The 13,089-nt window shown below is 43.1% G+C and overlaps 1 protein-coding gene across 1 annotated transcript in view; it reads left to right on the top strand.

Moving 5' to 3' along the window:
- The window catches only part of LOC311226206 (uncharacterized protein), a gene marked incomplete at its 3' end in the record, with an annotated part of 57,479 nt that overhangs the window by 39,405 nt on the left and 4,985 nt on the right, over positions 1–13,089 (top strand). Inside the window, exon 4 of the mRNA XM_084311581.1 lies at positions 12,704–12,847. Within this exon, the coding sequence (XP_084167707.1) occupies positions 12,704–12,847 (144 nt within the window). The remainder of the gene's footprint in view (positions 1–12,703; positions 12,848–13,089) is intronic.

Genomic DNA, 13,089 nt, shown 5'->3' with positions numbered 1-13,089 from the left:
GGGGGATATCCCTATATCGAATATCCCTAAAACTGTTGGATATATCTGCATATATCCATGTTCACATACCACTGGTCAGTATGGCTTACATTGATAGTATATTTATACCTGTATCACTGTACATAATTACATACTTATATATTACATACATAATTATACTGTACATACATCAGTTTAGCATTATTACTCAGTAGCCTGTAATATCACATTTAATCACCTATACATTGTATATTGATACACACACACCCACACACAACAGACACATCTGAACAGATTAAAGTTAGAAGTTGACTGGTTCGGCTGCGTGACAGGGGGCTTGACGAGAGCACATACCCTATAAATATGTACAGCAACAATTAGCGGCTGAATGGGACTAAGTATTCACTGTGAGAAAGAAAAGAAAGCATCTGCATTTTCAATGCAAATTCAATATGATGAGAGAGAGCACTTGTCATTTGAATTGAGAGAGAGAGAGAGCACTTGTCATTTGAATTGATGTTCTCTCTGAATGTAACATCCATAACGCTGGAATTGCCCACTACTGAGCGCTCCTTTCTATTTCTCTCACGACCGAGGTTGAAAAATAACAAAGAGAGAGCTGTCATCACGTAGCCCACGTTGTTACAGAGCTGGTCCACGAAATGTATGTAAGCTTGTCAAATAAAACCCATTTGAATTGAGAGAGAGCGAGAGTGTGTGTGTGTGTATGTAAGCTTTTTTTTTTCTTTATCTGAGAGAATGTCCGCGAATGTCCTCAGACTCCTCACGCAGGAGAAACGACTGCAAAAAGTCGAGGTGGATAATAAGCAAGAGATAATTCATACATATTATGAAAAGCCAATCTGTTGTTTAGAATTTGGATGGGGGGGGTAGGCTCAGATACCTCTCAGTCTCACGCCTCTGCGGGGTCTAACACCTACACAGCGCACACACCGCTATTGTGTGTGTGCACGCGTCCATGTATGTGCGTTTCGTGACGCGCTGTAGTTTTCCTCGCAAACGGAGATAATTACAATCATACCATCTAGCAAGAATTAAACGTATTTACAAGTCGTATTACGTTTAGCAAGTAAGGAGACGTATACATTACATGTCGTCAAAGCACTAGAAATGGTAATTTTTCTATTTTTATCGATTTCTGAAAAGATGTACTTTTTGAGGATTTAGACGCCATTCTAATTTTGTTCTCTGCCGACGGGATCAAAAAGGAGCTTAGACCCCTATGGGTTAAAACTAACTGAGTCCAACTCCACCGATGTCTCAGCTATAAAAGACAAGATGCTTATTTATGAACAGAAGTTGGCCGACCTAGAGGACCGAAATAGAAGATGCAATATCCGATAGGCTTGGGCGGTATGACGGTATTACGGCATACCAGGGTATTTAGAAATCCCGACTGTATTGAAAATCAATACCGTCAAAATCACAGATGAGTTTCAGTTTCTATTACACTGAAACAGAGTTTTGACAGGGACGGCATTGGTTGTAGTGCACACACAGCACGCGCCAGCACAGGGCGAGACCAGTCCTCACTAGTGGAGCGAGCACACGCAGAGCTGGTTGTCTACACACAGGAGGACGCAATCGATAGGGGAAAACCCGCTTCAGTGGTGGAAATGAGCACACGCAGAGCTGGTTGTCTACACACAGGAGGACGCAATCGATAGGGGAAAACCCGCTTCAGTGGTGGAAATTAAATGAGACACGCTTACCGTTGCTGGTGCTGCGGGCTAACTGGCTACCATTCTGAGAGCTAACGTTACTAGTACTAGGGTGCTGCAGGCTAACTGGCTACCGTTCTGAGAGCTAACGTTACTAGTACTATGATGCTGCGGGATTCTGGCTACCGTTCTGAGAGCTAACGTTAGTAGTACTAGGATGCTGCGGGCTTCTGGCTACCGTTCTGAGAGCTAACGATAGTAGCACTAGGATGCTGCAGGCTTCTGGCTACCGTTCTGAGAGCTAACGATAGTAGCACTAGGATGCTGCAGGCTTCTGGCTACCGTTCTGAGAGCTAACGACAGTAGCACTAGGATGCTGCAGGCTTCTGGCTACCGTTCTGAGAGCTAATGATAGTAGCACTAGGATGCTGCAGGCTTCTGGCTACCGTTCTCAGGGCTCAACAGTGCGACCATATTGCTCGCATATGCCCCTAAAAATATGCGTGCAAACCTGAAAAATCAATTACTCGCACGGTGTGCGAGTGCAGATTACAGCCTCAGTCGTTCTTTTTTTTTTATCTCCGCTGATAATCGTTAAAAAACTACAAGTCCAACATTGCACTCAAGCCAATGGTCCAATCACAGTAGAGTGATAGCAATAGTAATATAACGTTAATGCAACAAAACGAATGCCTTGCTTTGTTAATCATAACGTTGATGCAGTAGCGTATGTCGTTGCGTACTGTAACGGACATGATAACAACATAACGCTGTGTACACATTGATTGATTGATTGAAAAGTTTATTAACAGATTGCAGAATGGGTACAGTACAGTACAGCTCAATACATACAATTGTTAAGGGGATGCAGACCAGAGAAAGACTTTCGTCTTGTTTACATCAGGGTCCCCCATTTTCAATTCATCATAACATATATGACACACACGACATACAGATAGACAGTACTGCTACATCTATACATTTATGACATACCAGATTTGCAAATACAGTACTGTTTGTGATACAAAAAGTGTCCAGAAACAGAGTGTATATACATTTGACGTAGAAACTGTACATTGGAGGAGGTGGGGGGGGGGGGGGGGGGGGGGGGGGTTGGGTAGGGGGTGGGTGGGGGACACTGTACATTGGAATACTGACAAAGCCATACTTGGTAATTTACTGTACAACTGGGTTAGGACATTTGTAGGGGCCAGTTTCGAATTGCAGTCTCCCGTAGGTGTTCTTTGAGAGTGTTTTTGAAAGTGGGTAGTGATTCACATTCCTTTACAGCTTTGGGTAGGGCGTTCCACATTGATGTGGCATAATTGCGAAACGTGTTTAGTCCCTTGTTTGAGCCGAATCTGGGTTTAACATGATTTGTGGAACTCCCTCTGGTGTTGTGATTGTGGTATTCACTGACCTTTGGGAAGTATTTTGACATGTACATGGGTACCTTGGTCGTGTAGTGTATCTTGTAGACCAGGCCCATTGCAAGTTGCTGTACTCTGTCGTCTACTCTAAGCCATCCTAGGTTGTCAAAGTGGGCAGGGGTGAGGTGGGTTCTAGGAGTCAGGTCAAGCAGTAGTCTGACTAGTTAGTTTTGAGATGTTTTTATTTGGTTTTTAGTGCCTTTGAGGTGCTTTGGTACCATGAGGTGCAAGCATAGTCGTAGTACCCTTGAATGAGTGCTCCTGCCAGAGTCTTCAGGGTATTCTTGTTTACCAGAGAGGAGATCCGGTACAAGAATCGAGTTCGTTGGTTGACTTTTTTTATTACATTGGATGCCATTTTGTCACAGGAAAGATTAGCCTCTAGGATGGAACCCAGGTAGGTAATTTTATCTTTCCTTGTGACAATATTGTCACCCACTGTAACTGAGAAGCCGTCGGTCTTGCTGAGTTTGTTATTTGAACCGAAGAGAATGGACTCTGTTTTGCCCATGTGTAATGATATTTTGTTGTCGGCGAGCCATATGCAGATTTTGCCTAGTTCCGAGCTGAGTGTTTTTTCAACCTGTAACTTGTTCTTGTCAGAGACCAGCAGGGCTGAGTCGTCCGCAAACAGGAACAAGTTCCAGTCACAAACTGACGACATGTCATTTGCATAAATTAGGAACAGTAGCGGTCCTAGTATGCTTCCTTGTGGAACACCACAGCTCACTGGGAAGGGGGGGGGATAGGGTACCGTTTACCTCCACCATCTGTTCTCTCCCCTCCAGGTAGGATTGTATCCAGCTCACTGATAGACTATCAAAACCAATTGCTTTTAGCTTGTCAATCAGAATGGTGTGATTGACAGTGTCGAAGGCCTTTTGGAGGTCCAGCATGACCATGCCGCAGTATTTGCCCGCGTCCACCTCTTGTTTGATGTGGTCGTTCAAATAGAGAAGGCATGTGTCAGTGGAGTGGGATGTTCTGAAGCCAGATTGGAATTCGTAGATTAGATTTTTTTCCGCGAGGTACTTTTCGACCTGTTCGTATACTATTTTTTCCATGACTTTCGAGATGGATGTAAGGATAGAAACAGGGCGGTAGTTGCCTGGGTCTAATTTGCTGCCCTTTTTGTGCAGGGGTGTTACACTCGCAATTTTGAAGTCCTTGGGGACGTGTCCCTGTTTTATGGAGAGGTTTATTATGTGTGTGATGACTGGGGTGATGGCGGCTGCTGAGTCTCTGAGGAATTTGGAGGGGATGTTGTCATGGCCAGTGGCCTTGTTCGGTTGGAGGGCGCTCAGTTTTTTGAGTACCTCATCTGTAGTTACCATTTCCAGTTTGAAGTCGTCTTTGTGGACGCCTAGGTTCTTGTAGTATGCTACTATGTGTTCTGTTCAGGATGAGGTCAATGGTAGTCTGAGTTGATTCACATACCCTTGTGGGTTGGGTGATTAGCTGGCTGAGGCCATGCAGATCACAACCTACTGAAGGCCTTGAAGACGGGTGCTGCTTTACGTAGCATGTCCGTGTTCCAGTCCCCAATAAGGATTTTTTCTACTCCCTCCACCCCAGCTAAACACCCATCAAGTGTGTCATAGAAGCCACTGTGTTCTGGCGGTCTATAGATTGTGCCTACTAGTACTGATTTCGCCCTTTCAAATAAGATTTCAATCCATACAGTTTCAATCTCGTCATGGTTAAGGTCAGTACGGTTGATGAATTTGGTATCTTTGTGAATATACACACAGACGCCACCTCCATACTGGTTTCTATCCCTCCTGACTATTGAATAGTTCTCGATTTCAATCTCTGGATCCTGTACAGATGAGTCTAGTTTTGTTTCTGTGAAACACAATATGTTATCCTTACCGTTTAAAAACAAATGTCTGATTTCAGCCAGTTTGGGTCTCAGGCTGTTTGTGTTTAGGTGAAATATGTGAAGTCCATTTGTGTTTGTTATTTGGTTTATGTCGTCGAGTTCAAAGTGTTGATTGACTGTGGTGTCTGGTTGTCCGTGTGGCGGTAGGTGGGGAGGGGGGGATGGGGTCCTGTGTCCATTGTTGTTAGGAGGGGGGATGGGGTCCTGTGTCCATTGTTGTTAGCCCCGTTAGCCCGGTTAGCTCGCCGACTAGCTCGCCGGCCATCGGGCGCTGCCTCGCTGTTTTGGTCCCGCGACGTGATGGACGCCTCGATTGTGAACCCCGGTTCATTCCTTCTTGCTGTGGCCTTTCGTGGGTTCTTTTGTAGAGGTGGTAGTGGAGGAATGTTGCCGTTGATCGTGTCGTCAGCCGCCGCCGCCGCCGCCTGTGTAGGTAGCAGTTGCCTTGTTGTGCTAGCGAAGCTAGCCGCTGCTTCCTGGGTCAGCAGACCTAACTGTTGTCTCTGGTTCCGTGTCATTACGGGTCCAGTGTTCTGGTGTATGTCACCCGACATGAGCAGATATAATAGAAACTGATTTCCTATTAAACTTGCCAGTCAGGGGTAATTTCTTGCGTTCCGGATTCGCAGTAAGTACTGTGTGGATCGCCGTGGCTCCGAAAGCTGGATGCTTTCTCTCCATGCCCGTTAACAAATAGAAGTCGCAATGGGACTGCTGATTTGCGTTTTCGCTACCCTCCACTTCTGTCTGGAGTTGTTGCTGGAGTTGTGAATTCAGGTACAAGTCCATAATCCACAGGAGGGAGGGTAGAAAATGCGCAAAATACTTTGTTGTTGTTGCTCGGTTGCGTTGGTTACGGGAGCTGGGTAAAATGCGACCACCCATGCTGAAGCCGGAAGTGGTTTAAAGTGTTGCTACCAGGCCTCGAGACTAACGATGTCCCGTCGTCCCCTGGACGATCAAATATTGATTTGGGACGAACAGAAATCTTTGCCGGGACGCAAACGGGACGAAGAGGATTTTTTTTTTTCACAGGAAATGTCAATTAGCCGACTGTCAGTGCGTGCATATATTGCTGTCAAATGGTGCATGTCTCGTGCTGACTAAGTTGACAGAGTTCACTGAAGTCTAAACGTAACGTGATTTTCCGAATACAATGACTATCTCCGCCTCCCAACGCAGCGATACGCTAATCCAGCTGCAGCTCCTGCCCACCATTCTCATCAGCAAACCACACTAGGTTCACTCGCTCTTCTCTCACAGCCACACTGCTGCTGCACGGCTTGCCCCTCCTCCTCCTCCTCCCCCTCCCAGACCCGTGGCATGTCAACAAACCACGGCAAGAGTCGACTGCATGAGCAGCTCAGAGCTCCTCTTTCAACATAACAAGCATTAAACAAAATGGCCCAGTCATCTATTCACTTTTGTTTAATACATGAGGCGTTGTCTAATGTTACCTAGCTACTGATAGCTCCTGATATCAACGTCACTGGCATTCGTTTTCGCAAGTGCTGGCTAGCGTTGGCTAACTAGCTATCGCTCGTGAGCTAACGTTAGCTACCGAGCTAACATTACTGTTTAAACACACAGTCAACTATTTTTAGTTTAATACATGAGGCGTTGTCTAACTGGCTAGCTACTGATAGCTCCTGATATCAACAAATGCGCATTTCAGTTTAAGAATGATAGGGATGTCCCGTGCCGATCGATTGGCCAGCATGAGACCTCCGTTAGCTAGGTAGCTCATGTTAGCTCACTGTTTTAACTAAATGACCCAGTAAACAAAATAGTTCACTTTATTTAATACATGATGCATTGTCTAACGTCATCTAGCCGGCTAGCAGTAGCTACAGATAGCTCCTGATATCAATGTCTTATAACATAATTTACATTATTCGTTTTTGCAGCTGAACATTGGCTAATTAGCTATCATGCTTCAGAACAACCCTGCGAAGATGGCATGCTGAATGTGATTTGACCAAAGCAGAGTATACAGTAACACAGACAGTGGAGCTGTTTGCAGATAGCGATCATTTTGACTATAATAATAATACAACTACAAGTATAATTATATAATATATATATTTATTAAAAAAAATTACCAACAGGGAACTGCATCCAACAATACAACCCCTGAGTCTAAGGCCATGGTTAGACTAGTGTTTTTGTGGCTCGTTTTTATACGTTTTTGAATACGTTTGATGTCCCTATTACACAGAAATGCGTTTTTTGGCGTTTTTTTTTGGATACGGCTGAAACGCTAAATTGTGTTTGCGTTTTGGAGAACCCCTAAAAAACGCGCTGACAACAGCCGTGTAGTCTGCACGGAGCCGTTGTTGCGAAAACGGCCATGCGCAGTAGATACCATTGCGTGCCCTCCGGTGACAACAGAGTTTGTGTGTGTGTTTGGGACATAGCTCCCAGCTCCGTGTCCCTGTGTCCCAAATAGCTGCAGCTACCATGTGTTGTCAAGTTATTGTTATAAGGACCCCAGTCCAAGCTACAACAGTCTGCATTCCCTTAACAATTGTTTGTATTGAGCCGTATTGTATTGTACCCATTATGCAATATGTTAAATAAAGTTTACATCCATTCATTCTGCTAGCATTACCGATTGCATGAGCAGCTGGCTAACATTAGCTATCAGGATTCAGACCCTGTTAGCTCAGAGCTCCTCTTTCAACTTAACAAGCATTAAACAAAATGGCCCAGTCATCTATTCACCTTTGTTTAATACACACAGCGTTGTCTCTAATGTTATTGTAGTATTTTCCCCGAGCTAATTTGTTCTGATTTAATCAGAACCTAATATCTAATCTGCTCTACGTTGTGTTTCCAACCTTTAAAGCCCTGGAAAGTACTTTAAACAAAGACTGGGAGGTCTTTGTTATGACGACCAGCGGTACAGCAGGAGAAAGGAGGAGGAGGAGGTAGTTACCAGCATCTGGTTTAATTAAAAGTTAAGAGTGTATACAAATTACAATAAAGAACAGTGTATACTATAAAAGATTCAAGGTACCGGAGCACTATGCCGCTCGTCCTTACTAAGCAAACAGATTAAATAATGGTAGTTTGATAAGTTGTTGATGGCTTTGTTCTCTGGCTGATGAACAAAGAAGTCTATTCTCCCTCCACAATGATGTTCTTTGTTCTGCTCCTCTGCTTCCGCCGTCGTCGTCGCTGTGTGAAGAGATGGGTGTGGTTCCTTCGGTGGTTCGGTTTTCAGAGAGTCTTCTTCCTCGTCACCACACCCCAGCTTATATCCAAAAACCTAGAGTCCCTGAGTGATGTCACCAACATGACATCATCAGATATTTTCCTCCAATCCCAGGCCTGCTAAGTTTGGATGTTAAATTGGGGGTTGGCTTTACAGCCAACTCTATACTTTCCTCTGTTTTCCAGTCAAAGAACAAACACCGTCCAACAACTTAATACTTTGGTTATTGATTTCATAACCTATATATTTGAATTGCAATTGATCACCAAAGCTGTAAAGGAATGTGAATCACTACCCACTTTCAAAAACACTCTCAAAAAACACCTAAGGGAGACTGCAACTCGAAACTGGCCCCTGTAAATGTCCGAACACAACCCCCTCCAATGTACAGTAAATTACCAAGTATGGTCTTGTCAATAATCCAATGTACAGTGTTGTTTGTACAGTTGTACAGTGTCCCCCACCCACCCCTCCTACCCAACCCCCCCCCCCCACTCCTACCCAACCCCCCCCCCCCCCCCCCCACCCACCCAACCACCTCCAATGTACAGTCCCCGCCCACCCCCACCTACCCAATCCAATGTACAGTTTCTACGTCAAATGTATATACTCTTTTCTTTCTGGACTCTTTTTGTATCACAAACAGTACTGTAATTGCAAATCTGGTATGTCATAAATGTATAGATGTAGCAGTACTGTCTATCGGTATGTCATGTATGTCACATATGTTACGATGAATTGAAAATGGGGGACCCTGATGTAAACAAGACGAAAGTCTTTCTCTGGTCTGCATCCCCTTAACAATTGTATGTATTGAGCTGTACTGTACTGTACCCATTCTGCAATCTGTTAATAAAGTTTTCAATCAATCAATTCAATCAATCAATCATAAACACAGAGATATCATACTTGAACACATTCTGTTACCATTTAAGCCTAATTTCACCTTAAGTGAAACTAGTCTTATTTTGCAGGGGATTTAAATCTGTCGCACAAAGTCTGCTGACTTTCAATGAAGCTAACAGGCCTAATCATTCATTTTAACTTACATCAATTTCTTTTATACAGTTTAAGTATTTTCCAATGTAGATTCAAAACGTGGCCTAATTTCAAACTCTGTGTTTCCCCGTCATAAACCTGGCGTACATTATATCATTAGATTCAAGATTAGGTCCACAATAAAACAGGATTTCCTATAGTTCATATTAAATTAATCCAAGTATACCAATAGTCATTTAAACATGTACTTTGTTACAGAGAATGGAGTGTCTTCTCCTCCTCCTAACAGCTGCAGGACCTAGGGCACAAGGTGTCGGTTTCCTGTCCTATAATCAGTCACAGGACCCGTTTAACAACCTTTATCTAGTGTTTTGCAGCTGCCAGGGGACTGTATGCAAACGACCTCCTGTGGTGCTTCCCCGGTCTCTGTTACAACACACACACTCTAATCTTGTCTCTCAGGCCACATATTTGAACACCAGTTCCTTGTCTAGTAGAAATAAAAGATTCAATGAGGTTTAGGATTTATGTATCAAAACTACTATATTATCTAACTATTGATAGCTCCCGATATCATCAGTTTGGTGCTGGCTAACTAGCGTGAGCTAACGTTAGCTTCTAGCCACAATGCTATACTGTTATAATGGCATACTCCATTGACGTTAGCATGCAGCTAACAATGCTACCGATCTTTTTTTAGACTAAACTATCCGCTCTTGGTGGTCACTTGTGTTGATGTTAGTTTTGTTTCATCAACAAATGACAGGCAGAACACACAGTGAATGTATCCGTTTTGTTTATTGCACTTTTATTAGGCTTTGCTGAAAAAGAATTGCTGCATTGAGTAAATAGGCAAGATGGTGGCCCTGCCTTGTTGACATTTTCTTTGCTGGAGCTTCCAGGAAGTGTATTGGCACATTCAAGTTATGATTGGTTGAAATTGCCTTCATGTTCGCCACCTACTGCCACCTACTGCTTTGGCAGTGTACTACATCAGTGTGCTCAGGTGACAAAAACGAAAGTGTGACTCGAGGCTGCGACGTCGCGGCGAAACGCATATGACAATGAAACGAAAATGAAACGAAAGGTGTAACCGCCGCCTAAGGTAAGGACACATTTACATCACAGAAGTGTAATGTTAGTCTATTGGAACTGTATGTTATCGACATGTTCTAGTTATAGCTGCTTATTATCTTTGTGCTTACAATAATCAAAAGGTACGGTACACAGTTGGTCTCACCCTCTGTGCCATTATCAGCACAAAATATGTCTCCATATGATCAAATCGACGTTGATAAATTATATATATAAAAAAAAAATTGGGACGGTTTACATTCACTTTGGGACGGTTAAAACTATATTTCAGGATGGTTCTGGGACGGTGGTGAAAAAAGTTAGTCTGGAGCCCTGGGTTATATTTATTATGGACAGAAGTTGTCAAATCATTACTTAGCAACTGTCAACTGTCTGCACACGTGTCAATAGTATAACGTTACTATTTTACTGTAGCGTTTCTGCGTTTTGCGATTTTCCTCTTTCTTATACAGTAGGAAGGGGGAAGAACACTATATCGTGGGTGTTCCTATGACTTGTATTCAGCTTACAGCTTCGAAACTCCACTTATTTCGTTTTACAATGTCAAAGCCTTCCCGCATTTCTGTCTGCTTTATCGTTTTATGACAGAAATCTGACAGTGCATGCGCGTTCACGCGAGGGGGAGTCGGATTCTGGCAGGGAGTCCGAATTCGGCACAACACCGGCAGAGGCATTATTTGTCGCCAAGTTGAGAGCTCCCCAGAGTCCAGACTACAGCTGGGTGATCGCCTACAATGGCGATTGCCTAGAGCAGTGGTTCCCAAACTGTGGTGCGTGACATGAAAAGGCTAATGGCTGTGCTATGGTGTTATTTTACTAATAAATATAACTAATATACATTAGGGATTTTCACTGTGTAAATCATGAAATTTACTAAACTTTTAAATTAAAAACTTTTTAACGTTTTAATAATAATAATAATAATAATAATAAAAAAAAAGATGTATCCAAAATGCACTTATTTCCTGCCAAAATGCCATAGTCGCGCGACTCGGACCGGTGCGCTATTATTGTGGCAGCGTATTATGCTCATGTGTTTCCCTACACTTCATGCGTTCTTGGAGGGAAACAAAGTTGTCATGGGTGAACCTGTAAAAAGCCTAATAACAGAACACCTCAACCAACTCGGTGAGCAGCTACGGACATATTTCCCACCGATGGTGGATCATGCATCTCAGATGTGGATTCAACCAATTTTTTGTTTTTTTGGCCAATCTGTTTCTGAGTCTATGCATGTAATTCTCATTTTGTTCTTTCGTGTGGTGAAGTATTTTATTTTGTTTGTCATACTTTGGTATGTGTTCTTATTGGATTAAACCTGATGCCTTTAGTGCGCCTATGAATAGACTGTTATATTTTTTATGTTGGGCATTGGGGGGTCAGCTAGGTCGGGAGGTGACGGGGGGTGCATGGCCAAAAAAGTTTGGGAACCGCTGGCCTAGAGCGAACTATTGAATATTATTATCAAGAGGAAGAGGACAAACGGTGATGATCCATCCATAACATAAGGTGCGTTTTCACCAGACTATGTTGGATTCTAGTATTTTCAAACAGGCTGGATGTAACGTTGGTTGGTGACTGTCACTCACGCTGCTTTAGAGTACTTGATTAAAGATACAAAACAATTACTTTTTTTGGGGGAAAAAACATTACAGATGTGTTCCGTAGACTGGAACTGTGTAAAATTGCCCAAATAGTGAAAGAAATAGTAAGATAGTTCCCCTTTAATTAATTAATCCAATCCAATCCACTTTATTTATAGAGCACATTTAAAAACAACAAAGTTGACAAGTGCTGTACAAGTCCCACAACATAAGATACAAATAATAATAATAAAAAATAATTTTTTTTATTTAATTTTTTTTATCTCGAAGCTTCGAATTAAAATCTAATCTCGGCCCTGAAGCTTCGACGGCCAAAAAAAGCTTTGAAGGTCAGTCCTAGTGTGTTCTCATATATCCATCAGTGGCAGTGCCAGCATAATGTCAGCCAGTCGCCTCTCTCTCTCTCCCGTTTCTTCCCTATCTCTTATCCCTATCTCTCTCACCTGTCCTTCTCTCTCTCTCCTCTCTCTCTCCTCCAGATGCTCCATGAGTGTGGAAGATGGTGCCAGACTTTACGATGTCTGTCCACACGTCAGTGACTCGGTACATAGCCACGAGTGCTCATCTATCACCTTGCGTACGTCTCATCTATTGCATCTTCTCATGTTAAATCCTACCAACGTGTGGTTTGCATCTTTTGTGCAAGAAATGTTGCACTATTGTTGAATAAAAATTAACATTATGCAACGTTATTTATTTTGCACGCTTTATTCCACATGGATACATATCTGGTAACACCCACACAAGTAATCAATCAAAACGTCATTCAATCAGAGTCTTCTATACTTAACACAGTTGTTGTGTTGTGATATCAGGGTCTGTTTTTCGATGAGGCCTATGGTTTCTACCCAGGCCAGGTCCTGATTGGTCCAGCCAAAGTGTTCTCCAACGTACAGTGGCTGTCGGGCGTCAAACCTGTCCTCAGCAAGAAGAGCAAGTTCAGGGTCGTGGTGGAGGAGGTAAGAGGAGGAGAATCTTTCTACCTGTGGCCATTTTGCATCCCTCCTAGTATGCATTCAGTTTAATTTAGGGATGATACCATTTCTTCACTGCCCATACATATTCCGAGTACTAAACGTTCAGTGTATAGTATATCGTCTATATAATCTGTTTGGTTGGGGTCATTGGACAAAAATTATTGTTCTGTTTCATTAGGGGCTCTGCTTGGCATCACTACTGCACTATCTCGCGTACGTGCACG

This window comes from Notolepis coatsorum (genome assembly GCF_963971535.1).
Source record: "Notolepis coatsorum genome assembly, chromosome: 1".
Classification (NCBI taxonomy): Eukaryota; Metazoa; Chordata; class Actinopteri; order Aulopiformes; family Paralepididae; genus Notolepis; species Notolepis coatsorum.
This window is presented reverse-complemented; position numbering and strand designations above follow the sequence as displayed.